Below are 25,863 nucleotides of genomic sequence, written 5' to 3'. Positions count from 1 at the left end.
GTTCAAACCCCGCTTACTACCGCTGTGTCCCTGAGCAAGACACTTAACCCTGAGTGTCTCCAAGGGGGGGACTGTCCCTGTAACTACTGATTGTAAGGCGCTCGGGAAAAGGGCATCTGATAAATGCCATAAATGTAAATGTCTGGTGTACTCTGCTGCTGACTGATGAGCAGTGATCAGATGCATCCATTTTTGTAAAATTATGGGGGAGACAGTTTCCACCAAATAAATTACCTTGGAAATTACCTACAAAGAGTGAGAATCTCTTGGATTTTTAAGAATGAGCACCTCGCCCTTACTGATTAATTCTGAAAGGGGTCTTGGAGCAGGCATGCAGAAAGATAGCAGACAGATAAACAAGTTGTAAACACAGCAACAACAACGCAGGCAGCACGTGGGAGATGGTAACAGGTCAGTAACACACATACACACACATACACCCAGAGCAGAACACCCACGACACTCAGCCCACCGCACACACCTGCCCAGAGGGAGCCGAACACTGGCATCACATTAAAGGACAAAAACTCATGACAACAAGCCTGACGAGTTATTATATCTGGTGTAGGACACAGACGTCATTAGACAATATGAGAATTTATGCACGTTCATGATTATTACATTGATAGATGTTTAAACAGCAGTGACAAAAATTGGTTAAACGTGCAGACTGAATTCAGATTTTACATGACTGGGTACATATAAGATCTTACCATCACAATTTGATATATATAAGGATGGAACATGGAAGAAATGTTCATCCCGGACCACGAATGGAACAGCCAACAATATATGCAAACAAAGAGCTATATAGAACCTATGAGACAACAACATGGCACTTTCTGAAGGGCCCACCTTAAAGGCGTATTTACGGCTGATGTGGTCGTCAGGGTCGACCGGAGTGATGACGTAGCTGGGAAGGGGTATGCTGCCCAAAACCGTCTCCTCTCGGCTGTCTGTGGAGGGAGAGACACAAAGGGTCCATCAGAGCCAGCGGCTTATCGCCAGCTGTGACATTTTTACACTTTCAAAAATAGAGTGGCTGAAGTAGTTTGTGTGGCGACCACTTTACAAGGCTTCTTCAAGGTTATGTTCTCGCACCGTTTTAAATGTGCATTTCAAATGCGAAATCTGGTCACTTCAACGAAACTATCATTTTAATATGTGCACTGCCCACGAAGGACCAAGTGGATATTTCTTTCATGCATAACATTTCGAGTTATGCTGCCTTTGCAACCATGACATTTCAACATAATCAATATGCAAAAATGTTACACAACCAAACAAGAAGCAGCAAAATGGGTAGAGTAGCTGTTTCCAGAACAACTGTGGCCAAAATCAGGCGGGTGCATGGTCAGCATGATCAAAAATCAAGTTGCGAGCCTGGTTGTCTGGTCATTAAGTGTGTGATTTTTTCTAGTGTTTGCCAGCTCTTAATAAGCACCTTTCCAAGCCATTGAAGTGGCCTTTGTTTAATGTAGGTTGTAAACACATTGATAAGATTTCATGAACCACACATTAGCTACATTGAGAAATTATAGCGTTGTCCTTCCTTGTATGACACACCCGGTGCAACTTCTGCAATTAAAAGCTCCTATATTTATTTATTGAATTAATGCTGATGAAATTTTGATAATCGTGATGAAGCTTTTTCTGGTTATCAAAGCACAAGAAGTGTCTCGATCCTAAGTTGAGTTTGCGACTGATAACTGCATTAAAACGCCTGAGTCTAATTTCATAGCTCAATACAACATGCCCTTCGGACCGACTTAATTGCAGCAAATTAAATCGGAGTCCCTGTTGCCGTGGTGACTCACCTTTGTAATAGAAGAGGCAGTAGTCAGACAACACAAACCACTTTCGCTTCCACAGCCTCATTCCGGAACTGTCCTGGAGGGGATGGCGCATAGGTTATTTCAGCTCGTCTCGGCTGGAACTGTATTTTAATTACGGGCATTAGCAGGGGAACAGGGCTTTTTACAGGGAACAAATAAAGAACACACTCTTCATGCATGTCATTACGGCTCTGCTCTGTTTTAGCGCCAATTGTTCTAGCTCAGTCTCTGTTCAGGCCTGGGTCAGCAATTAGTTACGATGGCTGCATTCATCCTAACCTTAAATGGGAAATATGATGTTCACAGAGATATGACCACCCGGCATAACCTAGTTCACGATTAGAACATTCCCACTTTTTACTGAATGCCTCGCAGCACCAGCATCACCAGTATCACCATCATCACCATCATCAGCACATGAATTAGTCACAGCACAAAAGCTGCTATTGTCAGTTTATACTTTTATTCTTCTGCAGCAATAAATCAAGGTCACCTACGAAGAAAAGAACATTTCAGTGTAGCCTCTTCATACGTCCACCGTTACAGTTTTTGCATTCTCTCTTGACAATGACTGGCCAATTGTTCAATGGAGCAAAAGGGATTTCCATAAAAATAACAACAAATCTGTCGGCACCATGACATAAGAACCGTATGAAGAACGCAAAAGCCCTGAAAAGCCAGTGAGTTTAATACCCATTTGCGAACAGTTTGTCTACATTAATAAACGCTCTGTTCGGCTCTTTATTAAACACCCACAGAGATGGGGCACACACAGGCATACATATAATTACACTGTGCAGCTCTCACCAGGCCCATCCTTTACTCAGTTTTATTGGTGGGGAGCCCTGGCGCGCCGAGCTAATGAAAAACCCCACTGTTTCGTTTGGATGGCCCGGCCGCTGCATTGCTAGTTTATCACGCTGACATAACTGGGGGACCCCCGAGTTTACGCTCGGGCTTCCATTGCTCAACTTAAACGGAATGCGTTGATGAAGGCGTTTATGGAAGAAAAGTCCCACCACGCACCTGTTTGTACAGCCAGCCCCTGACCACCACCGGCATGTTGGGGTTCCTCTTGATGGCCTGCTCCCGCTTGCCAAAACTGTGCACCTTCCCGATGGCCCTGGAACCCTGAAACAAGCAGGCAGCTCCTGAGCAAATGCGAGGCAGCCGGCACGCCCCCTGCAATCCACGGCGTTTCTACGGTAAACGCATGCTCTGCATTTAAAGAAGCCCATCAGGCACCGGCAGCACTTCATGGGCTTTTACAGGGCGGGGACATTAAACATAAACCTGGCTTCTGGCGTCCCCAAAGCGCTTAGACGTATTGCGGTACGAGGGCCGGAGAGGAAGGAGTTCTGCATAACTGCGGCGGAGGTTGGTGCGGCCCCCCTCCCCTCGGAACAAGCAAGCGCTCAGCTGAGCAAAATGAAAGATCGGCTCCGGGACGTCGGCGTCTGTCTCGGGAAGTGTCTGTCACTGCAGCGTGATCATTAAACCCACTTCACCAAAGCTCCTCTGCCGCTCGATACAAACCCACAGCCTCGAGCAAAAAAAAAAAAAAAGTCAAGCGCATAGAATGCGGCGCGGTGCTCAAATGCCACCGTACCCTGCAGGTAATGAAAGAAAATGCAATATTAACTACCTACCAATCTACCGTACTTCCAATGAACCAGATGAAAATTCGGTCACCCATATATGACAACCAGACATAATTAATGTCTTTCCCACTCAAATAACCAACATATGGAGCATATGGCCGGTTTATATGTACCATGAGTGTGTCTCACAGAGATGTGGTACCTACATCTGGTGACAAAAGTGGGAGTACAATAATCAAATCTCGCTTTTATGTATCTTAACATCTTAAATATTTAAAATTAATCACAGAAATTAATATGTTACGTCTGATAGCCTTAATGCAGATGCAAGCATGTTGAAATGTACATTAGATTTAAGGAGACTCAGTCTTGATATTGTCAGCGGCTTGGTGGAAGTGAAAATGTGCTTCTTGAAACGAACCCTGACTGATGCTGTCAGGGCCTGGATTGATCATCCAGCCTTGGAAAGCTCATATCGCGCTGACACTGTGCCCTCGGACGCAAGCAGCCAAAACCGAAGACCCTCTGAAACCTCGGCTCAGAGAGCACCTCCTTACTGCCAGGTGTCAACACCTCCAGCACGTCTGGCAGATGGTGTCCCTGCTACAGTCAGGGCCAGGAGGTGCAAAAAAAGGGGACAGCAGTCACACCTGGCAGAGAAACCTGGCTTCAGCAGAGCTGCTGTCTCACCCATCACACTGTCTCGGGGTGCAGGGTGTGCTCCGCCCATTTTAAGGGCAGAGAAGATGCCTGCTGAAGACAGGATGGGCCTGAAAATGCTTCACGTTTAAAAGGTCTGAGAGGTTTGAAGAATTCAGTAACCAATTCAGAATTTGCGTTAAAAAAAAAAAATATCCAGGAACTTGTTGCACTCGTCCGGCTTGTAATATTTGTCATGCCAACAGTACACCAGAGAGATGACATCTTCTCCCACGTCACATCACCGTAGACTCACCCAGTGAACACTTTTAAAACATAAATCCACAGATTACAGGAAGCATGGGGACCGCAGTGTTTCACAGGTTTCCTGAGTTGTGAAACATGATCGTTTCGGACAGGTACATCTTAGATTTAATCGGATGGATCTTAATGCCGTGATCCGGAGCAGTCGCCGCAGCAAGGTAGTGAATATGGACTGTGGTTGGTGAAACTGCAGCAGCATTATTGAGTTTTCGGACGCAGGAACCAAGTGGGAAAATGAAATCACTAACCCATTACAGTCTGCGGCCATTAATCAGGACATGCAGGGTGGCAGACGATTAAACGCAATATCTTGAACCATATTGACTTTACAGAGTATTACAATCCTGTACGTTCAGATTTAGTAGGAGAATTGCAGGTATCTATATGAAACAGTAATGTTCAGTTCTTTAATATATTTTCATATTAGTTCCCATGCTTCCTGAGCAGAAAAGAGGACATTGGTGCCTAAAGAAATGACTGCTGTTAAAGTCGTCCAAAGTTAAAGTTAAAGGTAAAGTTAAAGTTAATGTTGCCAAATTACATGATTTCTTGCCAATCTGAGTAGTTCAGAATTATTAGCTATTATTAGCTATTAATTCATGTATTTTTTGAACAGTAAGACTGGGTATTGAACAATACTGGTAGATAGAACAGTAAGTATTAATGGCAGTTTTGATACAGATAAAAGTATTTTGTACTGGTGAAAAAAGCAACTCAACCTGGCAACACTTTAACTGGCAGAATAACTGGTTATTGATTGGTAAGGGCTCTTTACTCTTTGAAGTTCAATGACAAAGCAAACTAGTTGCTAAGCAACATTTGGAATCAGTCCCCCAAAAAATCGAGACGCAAAGCAGCAGAGGGCTGAACTCTCACCTTCGAACCTGAGGTGACGTCCACTGTGGATGACGTCATGCCGGTGGAAGGCTTGCTGACCATACCGGGTGACCAGTGTTCAGGCGGCGGCTTGGACATGCGTGAGTTTATCCTACAAAGGTTAAGAAAGAAATCTGTGACTGGCGAGAACACTCCACTTTACATTACGCAGGCATCGCAGAGTGTTTAAAATGATGATAAAAAGTATTTTTATCAAAGTCCCCAGGAAATGGTGCAATTCACATCCACGCCGTGACGCACAGAGGAAAAATTTTTTAAAACTCTGGAACGTCTCAGTATTAAATATGACAGAGAAATTAATACTTTTCCTGAATCTATAAAAAGGCAAATACGTTTTTATGAAAAGATCCGACACCTTGCAGAAGCTTTGGAATGGAAATGCTTTCCTTCCTCCACACAGCAAGTAAAGTAAGTCTGGGAATACTTTAACATGGTGACTTTAAAAAGCCTTGGTCCATAGCGTGTGAAACCATCAAGAGGTACAATACCAAAAATACCAGTTTCTCCCTTTTAATTTGTAGTTTTTAGTGGAGTTTTTCCTTGTGTGCAGAAAGGGTCAAAGTGTGTGCTGTGTCAACTGTATGACCCTAATCAGAAGGTTGACGGTTCAAATCCCAAACCAAGCAGGGGCCACTGAGGTCCCCTTGATCAAGGTAGCGTCCCCACACACTGCTCGCACCGTTCACGGCTGCCCACTGCTCACTGCTGCAGTGTTTCTCAATGACAATCACTTCATTTACATTTACATTTACATTTAAATTTACAGCATTTATCAGACGCTCTTATCCAGAGTGACTTACAATCAGTAGTTGCAGGGACAGTCCCCCTGGAGCAACTTCACTCTCCCTATTCACTAATAACAGCGTATATGTAGCCATTAAAAATGGGAAAAAAAGTTTATCTTTACAATTCATGCGTAGCAAGTCAAATCCAATACTAAAAACCCCGCACCACGTAAATATGCACAGACACAGTTTACTTTACTTACATGAACAACTAAATAAACGTGGGATTATAATGAAATGTACCCATAAATATAAATTAATGTATATTATGATTCTGGCATGCTGGTCTTTGCAAACATTTGACCTGCGGGCTTTTTCCAAAATAGTTCCTATGAAGTGGCTGCGGGGAAAAATGTGGAATGTTAATGGCCGAGGTGAGTAAACACCACGTTAGTCCCGCCTGCTAAGCGCTGCAAAGCAACATGGGCGAGTGTCACGAACCGCGCGCATTTCTGACATGCCAAACATTCTGCCCTCAGCCCAGCCACCCAACCTGAGCAAGTTCCTCTTTGGACTGTAACTGTCGTGCCACATTTACATGTTTGGAGATCCCTGGGTCAAGCGAGACCAGCTAAGGACTGCATTCACCGCGAGGCGGAGGAAGAATCCCAAGGCCACCGCAGGACGGAAATGTCGCTTGCTCCTATAAATCATTTCGTTAGAAAGTTAGAAAAAGTTTTACGGAAAAGCTGGTACCACGTCCTCGACAAGCTGCGGAAACAGCTCAGGGTGCCATGTTCAATACTCCTTCAATAATAAATGAATACCTGGATGTTTGACTAAATGCCAAGAAACCGCTGGGACTCCGATGCCAAGGCAGCTCGGATCAGCCCCGCACTCCTCGGCCCCTTCAGTGACCCAGAAAAAGCACGTACAAATCAGCTCCCAAACCTACATCTCTAAAGCTGCACCCATATTTATGAGATGACCTTGCGTGAGGAGGTGGAAACTGACATGGAGCAGGTGCTGGAAGAAAGAAGCCACCTGCCAAATGTCGCTTATGACATGTCACGTGGCCCATAGCGGCGCATCCGGGCTTCCTGGGACTTGACGTGGTCCAGACACGGGCCGCTCGGGCCTGCACGTCACGCAACTCGCGCAGTTCTCATCACGTGTCACAAGTTTCACGATTCTTTTGCACATCTTTTATCACTTTGCACATAATCTTTGCGCTTTTTACTGTACTGCTCTTTTTTTTAAAACATTGTCTTTGACTCATTTGCACACCTTCACCCAACCAGTTACACATATTTTATGTTAAAGACGTAAAAGTGTAATATTTGGTTATGTTTGCAATATTTGCATATTGGTTTTCATTGTATACTTGCAACATTTGCAATACTGTGGTCTGTAGCAGTTGCAAAAAGCATTTCACTGCATATCATACCGTGTATGACTATGCATGTGACAAATAAAATTTGAATTTAAATTTGATATGTGAAGGTTCTCTGTCGTCCAGGTCACGGTTACCCTCTGGAATGTAAGGGCGAAACGTGGTCAAGGTTGCCAAGTCCAGTTGCCAGTGAAATAACCCTTTTTTCGCGATTATTGACACTGAATCGCCACACAACTAATTAACGTGAAAAAATTTGTGGTGTCTTCCCACCTTGAACCTTTTTATGAATACAGGTAGTACATTTTGAAATAATGAAATAAAAACGGAGGTGCAGTTCCCTGATTGTGGGTTCGCGGTGAAACGGAGGAAACCGTGGCGGGTGCTACGCTGTGACATCATAACATAAGCGTCATAAATCAGACGCAGGATGAACTATACAGGCCAGCCACAGCAATAATAACTTGGGGGGCTGTTATCTTTTTCAACGACGTGCACATCTTGAAACCGTAAAGCATGCAGAGAGAACATGACCTTGTGTGCCGACAGGTACATGCACGTCAAATCCCACTGCGGTATTAAATCAATGTTTGATTGAAACCGCAACAGCCTGAGATCTGCAGTCGTAAAGAATAAACTTTAAATACTTTTAAAGCTTTAAATACCTGAAAAGGGGACGTGTTGTCAGTATTTGTCATAATCAGGTTAGTCTGCAGCGCAGCGGACACTTCTTGAGCCAAATATGAGCCAGCAGCAGTCTCTAAAACGGGTGTGCGAGCGTGAGAGATATTTGCGGCTGTAATGGAAGCCCTCTTGGTGACAAGGCCGTCGGCGCGCGGCAGTGACATTCCTGAAATGCGCCGGGTTCGTCCAGACGTCCCTCTGAACCGCGGCGAAGCCCGTTAAATATGCGTGGGAACCTGGACGCAGGTCTTCTAAAGTACCCTTCCACCGCACCCTTCCAGCTAATCCGTGTCAGGATTGTCACTCGGCACACGTTGGGCTATTGCATGATTGTGGAAAACACACCTGGGCCGGCTTAGAACCCTACATCGGGTCCTCAGGTATGCAGAACGTTACAAATACCCCTGAAGTGTCATGTAGGACGCATCGTCGCGCTGCTGGTGACGCCGCAGCGTCTCGTGAGGGTGGAGGGTCTTCATGCGGGAAACGACCAGACAGGCGTAAACGGTGACACCCGCCGCTGCGTGCCATCAGAAGACAAGAGCCCAGAACCGACACCAGAGGGAATAAGGGCTGAAACTTACCGCTCGGCTCTTTTCTCCCAGAGTTCTTCACGCTGCCTTGCTAGTAGGAACGTGGCCGGGCGCGAGCGATTCAGCCCCCATTGTTCAGCCTGGACATTAAAGTCCTGCTTTTCAGTGTGTTTTTCCTGTGAAGCGCACGGAGTTCCTGGCTCCCGGTAGAGGTCTGAGCGGGGGCTCAGCAGGAAACTCTCCACAGTGGAACAAAACCTGACCTCCGGACGCAGACCTGTTTTCCGCCTCCGCCCAACTTTTAAAAATGATGAATATTATTAATGGTACGAGGGTCGCGCACACACACACACCCTCGGAAAAACTTCCAGTGGCGCGACGGGGCCGCGTTTCACCTCTGGGGAGGAGAGTTGTGAGCGTTCCAGGCCGCAGGCCAACCAGGCCACCGCCACATCCTCCATCGCTGGCACCTAACGCGCAACTCGCGCCGTGACAGAGGGCTCCTGTGGGCACACATCCGCAGCAAGAGGTAAATATTGAGGCGTGCGAGCGCGGTTAGACGGCAAAGCCATTATTTGTCCACGCGGGCGGAGAGTCGCGTGACCCTCCGTTCCCCTTCCGCCTCAACAGTTTACAGTGGCGGCGCGGCGCTTCAAGCAAACAAGAGAGCGGATATTTCACCTCCTCACACCCACATAAAAGGATCTCCTGGGAGATTCATTTCCCTCTCGCTCCTACACAGCAGTTCTTTGGCGTGGCAGCGCGTGATTGAACCTGCGACAAGAAAGGCAGGCTTATCACAAAGTCACTGCTCCAGCGCCTCGAACTCAATAAAACAATTCCGTCTAATTATTGTCATCATCAGCATCATGGGCATCAACCGTAAGCAACAGTGGCTAGAAATCCACTGCGACCAGGGGTCAGGGGTGTCAGCTGTTTTTTTTCTTGAGGTTATTCACAGTATCTCGCGCCATCAAAAAAGATTTTGTAATCCTCCCACCTCCCACTATAATATATTATATGTAAAAATATATTAAGATGAAATACTTAAAACATGCATATTATAAAAAAATGATCACAAGATAATTTCACTGAATAGAAATTACATTTTTTTTCCTTCTTAATGTAGTATAATTAATCACTGTTGTATCCTTAATGCAGCAGAGCTGTCATTACAGTTGAGGGTGTGGAAAACAATCAATAAAAAAAAAATCATATTTATAGAAGACTATATATGCTGTTGGCTGTGGCAGTGACAGTTGGGGGCAGTGGTGGCCTAGCGGTTAAGGATGCAGCCCCGTAGGTTGCCGGTTCTAATCCCGATCCAACAAGGTGCCACTGAGGTGCCACTGAGCAAAAAGCACCGTCTCCACACACTGCTCCCCGGGCGCCTGTCATGGCTGCCGACTGCTCACTCAGGGTGATGGGATAAATGCAGAGGACAAATTTCACTGTGTGCACCGTGTGCTGTGCTGCTGTGTATCACATGTGACAATCACTTCACTTCACTTGTTGAATAGGTCACCACCAAGGAAAATAGCATAGAGCACCAACACTGTGCATACTGGATACTGACCTTGCCAGTCACGTGCATGATTAGGCAACCGATGCATGCGTTATTAATATACCATCAAATTAGTCATTTGTAATGCTTAATGAAGCATAATGACCTAATCCATTTATGAGAGGCCAAGAGTAACAAAACCGAATTTTCAAACTGCAGTCAAACAGGCCAGGCACGTGCAACACTAACCAAACGTTCTCCAGCAGGGTTATTTAGTGTCAAGCTAGTGTTGCTGGTCTATGCTGGTTTTATTTTGTGCTGAGCTCTGGTCCCAGGACGGAACACCTGACGGAACCCTCCTCTCCGTCTGTCTCCGTGGTGTCAGTGCTCCGCCTGTCATGGCAACAATTAGTGAGAGAGTAACTGATCCACTGGTCAGAGCATCAATGCATAGATGGCGTGCTCCTCCCTGAGATCACAATTCCGGCTGTCTCAGCTGTTGGGAGTTTCAAAACTAGTGGGTGGGTGGCGATGAGGAGATTCGGATGGGACATTTCAGTTCAACGAGCCAGACAGGACTGGATTTAAAAATAGCCTCACAATATGGCAAAAACCTGATAAGAGCAGCCTGTTCCACCATTCAATCAACCCACAGTCCTTTCCAGGCTTTAAGAGGTGACGCTGATGAAGTAGGTCCTCTTGTTGCCGAGCCCAGACGAGGGTATGTTGAGGCTTAATCTACAATGATACAGGCCGGTAGATAACGCATTAAGCAAGTACAGAAATAACGAATAGAACGGATGTCACATTGTGTAAATATGGGATTGTATACTAACAGAATACAGGTCAAACGTTTTAACACAGTGGGGCAGTGGTGGCCTAGAGGGACCCACAAGGAAGGCGTGCCGTTTCAAATCCTGACCCGCCAAGGTACCACTGTGGTGCCACTGAGCAAAGCACTGTCCCCACACACTGTCTCCAGGCGCCTGTCATGGCTTCCGACTGCTCACCAAGGGTGATGGTTAAAAGCAGAGGACACATTTCATTTTGTGCACCGTGTGCTGTGCTGCAGTGTTTCACAATGGCAATCAGTTCACTTTCTTTCATAGCCTTCTCTATGGAGACTACTTCCAGGGCCAAGAGTGTGAAATGCTTTAATCACAGCAAAAAATATTCTTAATAACTTAACATGCAGGGTTCATAGTTTTGAGTCTTTACTTTTGTTCTACAATAAATGAGTAGGTGTGCTGCAAGTGCAAGTGAACCTAGACATGAAATGCATGTAAATTACTTTAAACAAAAAAATCTATATACAGTCAGGTCTATTCTAATCTTTTAGATTAGACACACACCTGGTCATGGAACATCTCAGCAGCCAAAAGCAATGAGCAGTCAATCGTCCCATTACTTCTGGTCCCTTAAAAAGTACGATTCACATATACAAACTGTAACTGTAATTCCTACACCATACACCTGATTTAAATGTAAATTCTCTCAAATTAAAGATGAATTTCTGCAGTTTCATTTCAAATCAACTGTGGTGGTGTATAGCGGCAAAAAACATTATGGACCTGACTATGTGTCATAACTACTACGGTTAATATTGGTTAATAACACACTACAAAGGTAAAATCTTAATTAAATGGAGCATATGCTAAATAAACTCATGTCAAACAAGATGATTGACAAGTGTCTTATGCGATTAAATTAAAATGATACATTAAGGTCCTTGTTGTACTTTATGCTATAACAGCTATTTAGCCTGACTGCATGGCTGAACTGGTGGAAGTAGGCATTCGCTTCTCAGTGCATAGGTTTAGCCTCCTCTGGCATGGACCATCACACACAGAGCCTCTAATGAGCCAGATCAATCAGGACCTGCCAGCACTGGCCACCCAAGCGATGGTGAAAAGGGGTCTTGATGGGCACTGGAAATGCTAATAGGCAATCTCTGTCATCTCCGCATCGCTTTGTTTTGATCATCAAGGGTTCCACGTCACACACCGTCTGATTGCAAGGACGAAAGTTGCCGTCTTTTTCATTCTTCTTTTTCAGACGTTTCGGTCGTAATGAGTCCTCGCACCCGGCCTTCTTCCGACAACAGGGCGGCAGCAGCAAGACATTTGTGAGCACAGCAAGACCACGGAGAACCTGCCTGGAATTAGCGAGTAATAGCACAAGCTGGATCACAGCAGGGAACGTAAGTCCGAGCTCAGAATAATCTCTCCCCCATTAATGCCAGAATCCCAGACTGTCATGACTCCGGCACCACCACCATGCCACCAGGGGGCGCACAGTCAACCAAGGAATGGCTAACCAGAAGGGCAAAGGGCAAAGGTAATCATCAGGCCGCCATCTTGGTCGTCACAAACTCATCATTGTGACTCTGGGGTTTGTTGCTGTCAGCGTTTTTCCTTGTTTTTTCGTCCCTGATTCTTCTCCTTGATTTACCCTTTTCTGCCGTACATTTTCACGCTGAAGAACCCGACCTGTTCCGCCAGCCCAATTCCCAATATGGACACGTCCCATGACACAGACTTAACATTACAATGATGGGTGGGGGCACGAACTCTCAATTGGGATTCAGCAGAGACCAAAGCCGGTCCTCCAAAACAAGAGCGGCAGTCCTGTCATACACACATCTCCATCACAGAGCACGACAATCCATCATGCAGAGGAGCAATGTGCGCTACAATCAACGTGGCGTGAAGAACACAGGCCTTCTCAGCTGTGAAGGAACCTCTCATGCACCAAGTTACCTGAATCCAACCCTGATCTCCTCTCAGTTTATCTGATACTGTCCCAGGGAAGTGTGTCACACCACAGGACCAAAGAGGGACACACTTCAATCAGCTTTACATATGGAGCCATCAACTAAGGGACAGGGACGTCCTTATTACCTACTAAGAGGCAGTAGTGACTGCCACGTTATCATTATTTTACTCCATCGGGGCAGATTTACAGCTCCGGCTGCGTCCACAGCCAACCGCTTATGTGATTAACGGCGGGCTCATTACCATAAATTCAATTACAGCAATAACTTGCTAAAAACTGGTCAGACAGGATTCTCCAAATTCTCCAACCGAAGAGGCGAATTTCTCCACCTGCGCAAGGGACGTGGCATGAACTTTTCCAAGAAAGTCGTGAATAAATCAACGTTCATTACAGGCAGGCCTGTTCTGTTCCTTTAGCGTTGTGTTTCGACACTCTTGTCCTTCAGCTTGAACTTTCCAACATTCTGCAGCCGTAGTGGCCTAGAGGTGGAGTCTACTCACTGCTCCTGCAGGAAGAAGTCTGAGTTTTCCGAAGATATCTGCCCAGTCACTGGGTGCCGGAATGCCGTTGTCCTCTGGTTGTGGCTGATCGCATTGAGGGGAAGAAAAAGAAGACAAAGGAGAAGGGAGTTAGCACCACGGTCATCAATCCTACCTGTTTTAATAACGCGGAGCTGGAGCCTCACGTTTCCTACATTCTACAGGGACACACAAAGTTTCGAGAGTTCCGCCGACTTTCCCGGACGGGTGCAGAATGTGTGATTGGGCTGAAGCGGGTCCAGAGACGCCGGGCAAAGTGTGAAGCTCAGCACAATCCCAAGCCAGGCCTGGAAGTCTATCGATTTCAATTACATGGGGTCATTCGTCGCTTTAACTAGGGTTTTAAAGCAGCGGACTGTCAACGGCTATAATAAGAGAGGGGCGGGAGGTGTGTTCGTGGTGAAAAAAAAGATGAAATATGGCATCGCGCGGCATTGTTCATCATCCCAGGTATGCTTTTTGTCGGCCGTGTCCCATGTCACTACAACAGAATAACCGTGCCGCCAGTCAAGACTGGCTCTCCAGGTGATTAATGCCACGACAATGGATCATTTTTTAAACGGAGCGCCACCACAGTTCTAAAGGCAGCGTGGGTCCCTCTCGTTGGTGGCTATTCACTACAATTCAAACTATGACCCCGCAGTGCACTGAAATAATTCTGTTCAACTTCATAAATAATTAACAGTTTGAAGCAATCTTTTTATACCAAAACTTAATACATGATAAACTCAACAACAATAGACTTCCAGCCTTATGCACCTGGTTTTTACACATCTCAACTCATTTTGCACATTCCTTCACATTTTGCACATGTTTGTCTTGTCTTGTGTGCCCTGTTTGAAATATCCAACATATCCACTTCCTACATGATGTTGTCCAGTTATGTCCTGTTCACTGTACAGAAAAGTTCTTCTTTTCTCCTAAAGAGAAACCTGTACAGCATTTAAGCTTTAGTTTTAGTTAGTATAGTTTCGTTTAGTGTGTACAAACATATAGATTTTTCTTTTATGATTGCACTATGGGGGTTGGGGGGGGGGGGGGGGGGGGGGCATACAGTAGATGCCCGCTCATGCCTCTCTTTGAATATTTTCATTCTTAACAGCTGCTGCTGTATGTTGCTCAGGAACAAATGAGTTCAGAATGAACTATACCTTACATATATTCTTTTGGCATTACCCATGATACAAGAGGGCTGCTTTCCTTTCAGAACAGCTTCATATTTGAAATGTACCAAAGTAAACTGTCCACTATATAATAGCCCTACCCTAGTGCTTCTCATAACCTTGAGATGTAAATCAACAGAGCGAACGGCGGACTGTTCTCACACTGTACCGTCAAATTCAACAGCCCATGGGAAATTCTGGGCCAATCTGGTCATTGCATGAGATGGGGATCATTAAAATCTCCCATGCTGCCCGTTGTCAGTGCCTCGCTGGCAAGTTTTAATGGCTCATCAATGGTGCAATTAGACGAGCAGAAACTGAAGGGACTCGCACGTACAGTGTGTTACGCAGAGCAGATGAATGAGCACCTGTATCTCATCTTTCAGCGAATTATAAAAATATCCCCTTAAACCTTCACGCGCCGCTAACCCATTTTAACACGCGGTCGGCCGAAAGCGCACGCTTAACATAAAAACCGCAATTATACGTGCTCACTGCTCACCCATGTAGGACAGGCATCGTTTCCGTCCGAACAATCTCATATGGGACATCTAATATCCGGCATGCAGTCATCACATGGATGAAAAGGTGCAAAAGTACGTACAGCCATGCAGATTTGGAGAAACGAAGGCGGCGTGCGCGGTGGCCGCGACCCTGGGGGCCCTCATGCAGCAAACAGAGCAATTTGTCTCTGGACTGCATGGCCGCCCACGGGGCCCTGGGCAGAATTCGCACCCTACTGACAGGGCCAGGTTTCTGGGGCCGCGAGTAGCACGGTCCGTTCAATGGAGCATGTGCCAAACCGGAAAGCAGGTTCACGGTGCAATGCTGGGGGTGGTTGGGTGTTTTTTCTAATTCTGCGTATTAGTATAGAATTGCCAAAATAAAGTCATAATTATGACGTCTCGCGTTTGGACTCGTCCTGCAATGCCTGCCGTTCCACCACCTGGTGCATTAGCTGAAGATGAAGTTTTTACACTTACACTTGCACGGTAAACGATTGCTCAGGTGATGAGTTTCGACTAGCGAGAAAGATGCAAAAATGGTGAGGAGGTGCGGAGTTGAAACGGACTCTAAAATCTGGCAATTATGTTGTGGTTGTCTGGGGTTGGGACAACTTTGACCGTGATGTTAATAAATGTGTAAATGACATAATCTTGACACAGTAAAGCTGTGTGATGCGCACATTTGAATAACGTGGCGAGCCTTCGCTCGGTGATCAGAGCTGGAATCAGAGCTCTGTGCAAGCTGGTAGCCAAAGTCAACAGTACAAAAAGGCCATTTTTTACTTACTGACTAGCGAGAACAAAGAGACGGCGCCTAACCGTCCAACTACACTAAACTGTGTTTAACCCCCATATAACACCCATCTCAACATGCAACATTCAACTATTTACATGCAACACGCTCATTTCTTAATGTCTCTTATAAAGACCCAGGGTAAATAGTCAGATATAATAAATAAAAAAATTTATAATAAGGCGAAACACTAGCAATTACTCTATTATCTTTTAAGATCAAAACTAAATTATGATTTGACTTCTATTTTGAACAAAAAACTGATAAAAACTGTATGATCTGGCTTTCGTGCTGTTATGTTTCTCCTTATCAATGCTCCTTCAAACACCTCAGTTTCCTTATGAGGTGCTTTGCATAAGAGAGGCTCTAAAAATAAATGGCAAAAGCAGGACACCGAAATGTCCAAAGCTCCACCCTCCACTGCCTCTGTAGTTAAAAGCAATTTCAGCACGAAAACTTGTACAACAGGAAAGTTAATAGCGAAGCATCTTCAGGTAAATGACAGCCTCCTTTTTAGGCATGCCACCGCTAGAAGGAGGACAAGAGTTTTATAGAGCAGAAGTTCTCTGAAGTTCACTGTTTCTGCTGCATATCACAAACGATCGGAAATCATTCAGGCCTCAACGCTGCTTGACCTACATAGGTGAGCACACACACACACATTCAAACAAAGCGGACATCAAAAATGTATAGATAATTGATTTCAAGGCTTCTGTCAATGCAATAGAGTAAAAAAATTCAGACATGCTAGACTTTTTCTTAATGTTTATTGACACAATACTGTCAAAAATCTGGTATAATTTTCCAATGATGTTCCTCATTTTTGATAGAATTCTTCTGAGAATTAAAATAGTTCACTAAATATTATGTTTTTGTCACTCACTCCAGATCATTGGGTGCAGGGAGGGGACTATTGGCACGCCACTCACTGACACCAATGGCCAATGTCATGTCTTTTGATGCCTTTGGTTGGTGGGAGGAGCCCATTCAAACACACCAAGCCGGAGCTGGGATTCAAACTTATGTCCTTGGAGGTGTGAGGGCGTGACACTGACACGCCACTGTGTGGCCGTATTGACTTTTTTTCAAAGATATAAATACATGCATGCATCACAGAAACTCACAGACACACACACACTAAGCTACTACCACCATCTCTTCAATTCGAGTGCACGTTGCCCACCACACACCGCACACCGAACCACATTCACCATCATTTGATCAACCATCAAAGTATATACAAAAATCAAATCACTTTTATTGTCACCTCCCATGACACCAATACACAATGCATTTGAGTGAAATTCTTGTGTGCAAAGCTTGTGTGACAAAAACAATAATCATATATGTGTATTTATACATTTCAGAATATTAATTATATGAAAGTGACATGATTGTCATTCTGCAATACTGCATCACAGCGCACGGTGACACGGTGAAATGTGTCCTCTGTATTTAACCATCACCCTAGGTGAGCAGTGGGCAGCCATGATAGGCGCCCAGGGAGCAGTGTGTTGGGACGGTGCCTTGCTGGGTGGCACCTTGGCGGATCGGCATTCGAACCGGCAACCTTCTGATTATGGGGCCGCTTCCTTAACCTCTAGGCATTATGCATTGTAGAAACAAAAACACACATACATGCCGGGGAGACTCCAAAAGATAAGACAAGGAAAGATGATCCGGTATCTATGTGTGTTTAAATGAACCCAGAACACACACCTCCCTCCACCACACACACACATACACAGTCCTAAGCCTGGGCCTCCATCCAGAATGCAGGGCGTGTAATTTGCTCCACAGTTACACACTCACTCAAAAACTGGCCCTCTACTGTTAATTGGGAATCTGCATTCTTTGGCCGCTTTGTTTCCGAGCCGGATTACTTCCGAACTACTTGTCAAGGAATTCTGCACATTAACCGAGCGTGCGACAGGCAAACAGTGGAGCTGTTTGTTTCGTCGTGCCGGATTTTCCCCGGAAAGGGGACCCCAGCCGCGTCCGACGCCATGACATTATCAAGGACGACAAAATAAATAACTGCCGAGCGCTCGGTCTCGATGCAACTAACATATCGTATCAGGGTGGTAGTGGCCTAGTGGGTAACACACTCACATATTAACCAGAAGACCCAGGTTCAAAGCCCACTCACCTCCATTGTGTCCCTGAGCAAGACACTTAACCCTAAATTTCTCCAGGGGGGGACTGTCCCTGTAACTACTGATTGTTAGGTGCTCTGGATAAGGACATCTGATAAATGCTGTAAATGTAAATGAGAAAACCGCAAATTAAAACTTGGCCCCCTGGCTTGGAAACACGCGGCGGTGCCCTTCGGCCGAGCCCCCGCCGAAGCTGCATCGCAAACCTTCCGCACAAATATTTAAAGAGCATCATCGCACTCTTGAACGGAGCAGCATGTCCCCCCTGCAGCATGTCCCCCCTGCCGGAGCATGTGACACTCGTCGGGTTCTTATGCGTCTTCAGATCGGCCGCGCAGCGAGGCTCACACGCACCAGCTGACGCTTTGTGCGGCCGGTGGAGACCACGTGATCACCGGTGGGCACATTCCTCATAATTCAACAGGCGAGGATAAGAAGGGCAAACAAAGGCGAGCGCGGCCGAACTTTAACCTGCATTACGTAACGTCTCTCTCTCTCTCCCAGTCTCAGGTGGCAGGAGTCGCGATGGAGGAATCGCACAGGGTGAATACCGCTGTCCCCATAAACCCAAATGTTCCACCGGAGTCACAGTCTAGTCAACTGTCCTCATTATTAAAATGGTGACAATTATTACTATTATTATTATTATTATTATTATTATAACTCACTCACTATCCATAACCACTTAATTCTAAACTGGGTCATGACTCAGTCATACCAAAAGCCAATGCAGAGTCACCAGTCTGCGATGCGTACGTGCCTTGGGGTGACAGGGAGAGCATGCAAACTCCACACGCCGAGCCCTTATATAAACTCACATCACTTTATTATTAGTAGTAGTAGTAGTAGTAGTAGTAGTAATAGTAATAATAATGATAAGAAGAATTGTTTTTTTCTTCTCTCACTCCCCCTCAAAACCTAATTTAAATAATTAGTTTGAACAACATATTCATCTTTCTGGCAAATTAAAACTTTGTGTACTTTGTGTAATTGACTTTCTGACTGGAGACTGAAAGCCTGGAATAACCAGTCCAAGTGAAACTGATGGGATAATGTTCCCCTTCAGAACGTTTTTCTCACCAGATGAAACTTGGATTCTGATTGGCGGTTGCGATGTGCCTTCACTGCATGAATGTGACCAGAAGGCCCTTACAGCTACTCAGTGGGACGTAATATAAAGACCACAGTTCACTTCTGAACATTGATTCGTGCTTCACGGCAACACTAAAGGAGCATCTGGTGATGGTGCAGATAAGAAGCGGAATCAAACTCCGGCTGCGTGTTGATCCGGAGTACTCCTCCGAGAAAAAGCCGGCGGCACGATCGGGCCATTTTTCATTGCGGCCTATTTTCTCAGCTGTGTGGAGTTCCTCCCTCGAAGTGAACTGGGTTCGGACACACTCGGCTGCACCAAATCACACAGCAAACAACAGGCTCGTGCTCATCCTTCATCAAGTGCCACCACTAAACCTGACTATCAACCGAATCGGCCGCTAAAAATTCAAAACCACATACCCAGAGGCTCATCTTTCCTTCAAAAGATCTCTACTCGTCTAGACGTATCAACATAGTCCATGTTCCGTTTCCTCCACAACGCTCTCCTCAGGTTTCAGAGATGCTCCTGGCGACGGAAACCGGCACCCCCTCCCCGGAGGAACGGCCGACCCAAACTTTTCATCTCACCCAGTCGCTTACCTCTCCCAACAAACTAGGTCTGCCCAAGTCCAGTCACCGACAGGGAATCCTGCTTCGGGTGTCCCAGATAATCCCCTCTTCTTCACCTGTCCTCTCCTTCTGCGAGGACTCGGCGCGGCGGCAGCTCCGCTCCCTCGTCACCCCGCACGGGTCAGCCCATTTGTCAGACGTCCGCTACTCGAGCATATTTTTCTGGCCGCGCTATTGTTGCGCAAGCATCCTGTCCGTGTGAGAATGACTCGGAAAGCAGGTCCCGTTCCGGGCTAAATAGCCCGGATGCTGCTGATTGGCGGAGCCCTTGGGTTTGGAGCCGGCCCGGGCCAATCAGAGTCCACGTTCACTCTTTGCACTCTGTTGGCGAAGGGGGTGGAATGTGTCTCCTCCCTGTTAGCAGCAGGGTCACCGACAAGGTGCAGTTGTGGCAAAAGGCTGTTTAAATTGTAACGGACACGCACCCACGGATTACAACACTTCCCAGCAGGAAGGAAAAAATACCGACACTGATGCTTCATCAGAAGGAACAATTGGAGTTGAAGGCAAATGAAGGTGGGATTGAAAAAATGAAATACGCGGAAACGAACGCAAAAACATATTTGCATTTCTCTATTCAGATAAGAAACACGATCAGCTGAGCCAAAAGGAAAAGTTTGATTCATATACACAGGGTTGGGCAAAAAGTAGTGAGGTCTGAATACACTGTGGAAAATGTATTCAGCAATGTATTCTGTTAATGGAGACAAAAAAAGAGTGACATACACATATATATATATATATATATATATACATACACACACACACACACTCACACACACATAAAAAATATTTTGTGCTGTGTCATTATGTTTATTTTATCTTTTTTTTTATAATGCAGCATCATTCCCTGTTATGTAAATGTCAAACGTGGACTGAATACAGATCTTTAACATCCTGAACACGTACTGTAGCACCATTAAACCGACAGAAGGTTGCAGTGAATAACACAGATTGTCTGGTTGAAGCTGGTGTGTTACAAGGGGGTAAATGGGAACTATGTGAAATTGTAATGCTAGGCAACCTGGTCATATCGTGTCCATAAACAGGCCTTGTGTGGTTGTGCAGTACTATACAACCCTGCTCCTGCAGGCCATTTTGGGGTTCACCGTCACTTAATACGGCAGGTTCTATGCAACAGCTAATTAGTACCAAGTTCTTTAGCGCAAGTGGAAAAGGAAAAGGGTTGAAGTCACCGGGGATAGTACTTACAAAATAAGTATCTGTACGTGTCTGTACGTTTCACTGTATGTGACTGTGTATGTGACAAATCAATCTCGAATCTAGAGAAGGCAACTCCACTTAGTTCCATTCTAGAGCAGATATACTGCTGATAAAGCTCACCATGGTGTTAGAACACACAGTGCAGCACAGCTTGTGCAGATGGGGAGAGGTCGGCGTGACCAAACCGACCCGTGCGCACCAATAAAAGCTCCTACGATTGACCGACAGCAATGCGAAAGGACGGCCCGTTCTGGTGAATCTACTTTCATTTTGTTTCACATCCTTCATTTAGACCAGGACGCACTGTCTGAAGAAGACGAGCCGAGAAACTCTAAGGCCTGCGTTCGCGTACGACCCACCTAAAGACCGCTGCAGACCACCAACACCCACAAACTTCATGGTGACAGTGTTCCCTGGTCACAAGCGTTCTTGTCCACGAAATTTCTAATTCATTCTCCGAGTAGATTTAGTTTGACTTTGCAAATGAGTCAAATGTTTCCTTTAATAATGTAATGATTAATTCCAACATCTTGGCATTCCCAGCAGGCAGCGCACTTCCTGTTGCTGCATGTCAGACTCCATCACTGACGTGCGAATTAGTGTTGAGCAACATAACAGCCTTGGCTCTCGATCAGAGCGGGGTCCCTTCAGGGCAACAGCTCTGCTTCGCTGCAGTCTGTATTCAGCCTGGATCGGACGACCGCAGAGGCTCCTAGAGCATGAAGGAGCTTGGCCACCAAGAAAGAGAGAGTGACACAAAGACAGCCCTGCAAGGACTGGCACTGGGTCACAGATTAAGGACACAACAGATGCGTGGCAGACATGCTTACTCATACACACACACACACACACCTCGCCATCGCACAGCACTTCTCATTCAGACGACTCAGGCATGCTGTCAGCAGAGCCGTGCGGCTCAGGGGCGCACAAGCAGAAAGCTAATTAGTCTGAAAGGACTGGGGTCCTGGGACAGAACAGAGGCCGGCCGGGTTTGTTCACCACGCTTGGCAGCCAATGCATTACACCGCCGGACGTCCAACGTTCTCCGTTTACCCCACCGACACCCCTCTCCAACAGTGCCAGGAAGGTTTGGGGCAGGCTAAGCAGGAGACAGGGACAAAATAGGTCCCTCCTGGACCAACACAACAAACGCAACTTAAAACAGCTACCATTTCAAGACAAGTAGGCTCTGATTTTTAATTCATTATTAAAAAAATATTACTGTAATTTCACTACAAAAAAAAAATATCCCAAAATGCATTGCAGACAGGTGCCATGAGTTCAGGAATTGTACACTGCGACCCCACCAAAGAGGCCTCTGAAATTCTTGAGGACCAGATTAACCCATTAAAGAGAAGGCATCAGCACCACAGACAGCACCCTTTCAGTAAAGAAAATCTGGAACAGAGAGCAAGAGGGAAATTACCAAATCAAACAAAACCAGACAAACATAAACGTTCGGTACATTTTTTATAGCTGACATTAGCTGGCCAGAACCTAAATTATTCTGGTAGAAAGGGATGCTGGCAGCCAAAAGGCAGTTGAACAACAGCTACTAGGGCCACACAATGGAGGTGGTTAGCATCCTGTGAGCTCGATTCCGGCTTGTTTGCATACTTTCTCTGTTTCCTCAGGGTTTTCCGGTTTCCTCCCACCATCCGAAGGCAAGCACACTAGGTGAATTGATGACTCTACATTGTCCACAGGTGTGTGTGAGTGTGTGTGTGTGTGTGCCTGCACCCTGCAGTGGGCTGGAAACCCGCCCTTGGTGAGTCCCCGCCCTACACCCCTACACACGGTCAGTGGTGGCCTAGCATGTAAGGAAGCGGGCCCTTAATTGGAGGGTTGCCTTGTTGGCGTCTTTGCCTTCACTCTGCGGTCCAGCTCACCCCAAACCATCTGGATTGGGTTCAGGTCCGGTGACTGTGGAGGTCAGGTCTCCACTTTTTGTTAAGTACATAACTCCACATATGCTCATTCATAGTTTTGATGCCTTCAGTGAGAATCTACCAACGTAAATGGTCATGAAAAAAAAGAAAACACATTGAATAAGAAGGAGTGTCTGGCCTGTACTGTATATTCTAAGAATATTCTCGTAAAATTATTATTGAAAATAGTACTATGAAATCCTCAGAACTGAGCTTGAAATTTCAGTATCGTGACATGAGAAGTGTGACCAAATAACACTGTGTGTTAACATTACAGATGGGCAGGACTAGCTCCCACAATAACAGCCATTTTATTACTAATGAAAAGCAGGCTAATTGCTAACGGTTAAACATTAACGAGTGTGCCAGGCACAATCAAGTCTGAGGTCTTCATTTTGGTCTGTGTAAAATGAATAATTTTTTGTTTTTCACTTGCACTTCCTCCCTCCTGCCTTGTGTTCAGCAGCTCAGTCTTATGAACGTCAACTATTATTCATGTGCTGAGCTGCTGTGGTGGTGCTTAATTCAATTTTATCAATAATTAAGATGTTTCATGCATAAATAATTGATATTAAGGAACCCATATATGCCCAAGATACATGGAACACATACAGAATAAATAGCTTGATCCATCATCTACTGATCTGGTTCATGTCTCCTTCTCAGGAGTATTACATTTCCCACTTTTATACTTTTCAAACCTTTGACAGACTTTCATAAAGCAGCCGGTTTGTCTTGACTCCAAAGCATAGAAAATGATGTTTGTACATCAGCACGTCCACGGCTGAAAAAATAATTTGATCTTAGGGGAGGAAATGAAGTGCAGACTGGACAGGTTTGAGGAGGACCACGTTCAAAGCTCTGCAGCGGTGTGCTCAGCAGTTCCTTCAGAAGAACCCTCCCCACTCCTCCGCGGCCACGTATTAATAACGCGCTCCCTGGAAACTAGTTGGCTGAGGCTGATGCAGAATTAACAGCTATCGACTCCCGAGATCGAGATCCAGGGGCTGAGGTCCTAGCCGAGTTTGTGGAGTGGAAGGATGGGACTTATGGTGGCATCAGCACTTCCTCTACTTCGCTGGCACCAAATGAGCCCACTGATAAATATTTATAAAGGACGCTTTGATGCGGTTCATCAAAGCAACGGCTGTTTTACAGTCTCTGATGCAGCACAATGGAAATGACTTTCACAGCCACTTATCCTGGGATCAATAGAGACAACAATTTGGCTAAAGAAAGTTAGCCGTTACATAAAACTGAGTGGCTCCTGCAAAATGAGGGGAAAAGTGATGAATGCATCAAATCCTATTCGCCTCGTCACACCCGATCAATGTGATTGGCAGTGAATGTGGGAGGTGGGGGGTCAACTTCATGTGGGCCGATGCAACCCCAGGCATCAGCCAGTCGCAGCTTCATTCTGAGCATTCCATCATGCCTCATGGAGACAACGTCTGCTTGGCAAAGGCATTTGTGGCCAGCATCACTCATATAAGACCACACAATGCAATATTGGACCCCCCCACACACAGACTGATAGATATTTTTCCCTTAAACACACACAAAACATGACCGTTTTAGTCCATCATGGTTTCTGCGCTGGTGGTGGGGAGGGGGTGGCAGAACCGTGACAGCAATAAATGATCACATAGTACAGCAATTTAGCACAATAAATGAATAATACCCACAACATCAACATTATCAGAAGAATGAATAAAAAGCATACAGGACAAAAAAGAAAAGAAGTTCCCAAAGGAGGCTACTCTGTTTTTTTTAAAGGCTTTTTAAAGTTCTCTATTAATTTCAAGTTTAATAGATCTGCAGGGTACTGGTGCCTCGAGACTGCACATTTAAGAACTGTAAAATATGGATTAAGGAGCTATAAACAATCTTACCTTAGACCAGTCCTCCTCAAACAGTGGGGCGTGACCCAATGGGGAGGCGTAAGAAAATAATTGAGAAGCACTGCCTTAGACCAAAAGAGGCATGATTAATTAAATTGATTAAAAAAGTAACTTCAAACTTTATTCCGTTTGAATAAAGAACAAGATCGATTGTGCACCATTTTGTCTCACTAAACAAATTAGACAAAGACATTATTGTTGTTCATTTATTTATTGAGGACAATATCATTTGTGTCTGTGCGATCATCTGGTTTAAGATTCAATGCATCAGCCAAAGTAATGTTTAAGAAGAATAAAGTCCTGACCTTGATCCAATATTGCAGTTTTTCTCAGTTGCTTGGCTGCATCTCTCAAAACAGAATTGCAGTTCTCAAAACTGCTCGTTCAACTCCCACAACCCAATTTCAGGGTGTTTTAGTCATTTTGCAATTGCTTTAGACCACTCAGGCAGATGCTTATGTGCAATTCTCAGCTATATCATGCATCAGCGGTTGCTTATGTCATGACGATCAAAATGCATTGTGTAGCCCTTTTTTGCATATTCTTACACTCCATACAAACTTGTCGTTTTTTCATTGTTTTCATGTGTGACTTAGACCAATCAAGCAATTATTCACTGAGCAGTCCCCTAAAATTGCTCCTGAACCCGCAGCTGACAAGCATGAAAGACAAGGCAGGAAAAATGGAAGAAAATGAACGGGTCCAACAGCCCAGATCAAGAAGAGTAGGGGTGCATGGTGTAAGGAGAAAATAACACTTAGGTCAGTTTCTGATGAAATAAGGGCCACAGTTGTGGACCATGTTATAAATCACGGCCTTTCGATGGCTGAAGCAGGTCAAAGGTTACAGCCAAAATTGGGGTGTGATTGATTGTTCAGACATTTCGCAGATAGAGCAGGAGTGTAAATAATCAATTTTACTCTGTATTTGTGGGTATTACTTTATAATGTTACAGTATGTCATATATTTACAACAGTCCACAATAGACAGTATGCATGTTACGGTTGTCTTGTAATTT

The 25,863-nt window shown here is 45.3% G+C and overlaps 1 protein-coding gene across 17 annotated transcripts in view; it reads right to left on the bottom strand.

Annotated features, from left to right (window-relative positions):
* LOC114765607 (pleckstrin homology domain-containing family A member 7-like) overlaps positions 1 to 25,863 on the bottom strand; it is a 93,510-nt gene that overhangs the window by 37,006 nt on the left and 30,641 nt on the right. For 13 of the 17 annotated variants that reach the window (XM_028955833.1, XM_028955821.1, XM_028955822.1 and 10 more), the window contains 5 exons: positions 13,411 to 13,494; positions 5,276 to 5,387; positions 2,862 to 2,966; positions 1,818 to 1,890; positions 856 to 956 (listed from right to left, as the gene is read on the bottom strand). In XM_028955833.1, coding sequence (XP_028811666.1) covers positions 856 to 956; positions 1,818 to 1,890; positions 2,862 to 2,966; positions 5,276 to 5,387; positions 13,411 to 13,494 — 475 coding nt within the window. Of the gene's footprint in view, positions 1 to 855; positions 957 to 1,817; positions 1,891 to 2,861; positions 2,967 to 5,275; positions 5,388 to 8,079; positions 8,146 to 8,682; positions 8,902 to 13,410; positions 13,495 to 19,582; positions 19,605 to 19,762; positions 19,895 to 25,863 lie in introns of those variants that run through there. The other 4 variants (XM_028955834.1, XM_028955830.1, XM_028955831.1 and 1 more) reach the window with 4 other exon arrangements.

The sequence above is a fragment of the Denticeps clupeoides genome, chromosome 16, assembly GCF_900700375.1.
Source record: "Denticeps clupeoides chromosome 16, fDenClu1.1, whole genome shotgun sequence".
In the NCBI taxonomy this organism is placed as follows: Eukaryota; Metazoa; Chordata; class Actinopteri; order Clupeiformes; family Denticipitidae; genus Denticeps; species Denticeps clupeoides.
Note: the sequence above shows the minus strand (reverse complement) of the source record. Positions and strands in the feature narration are given on the sequence as shown.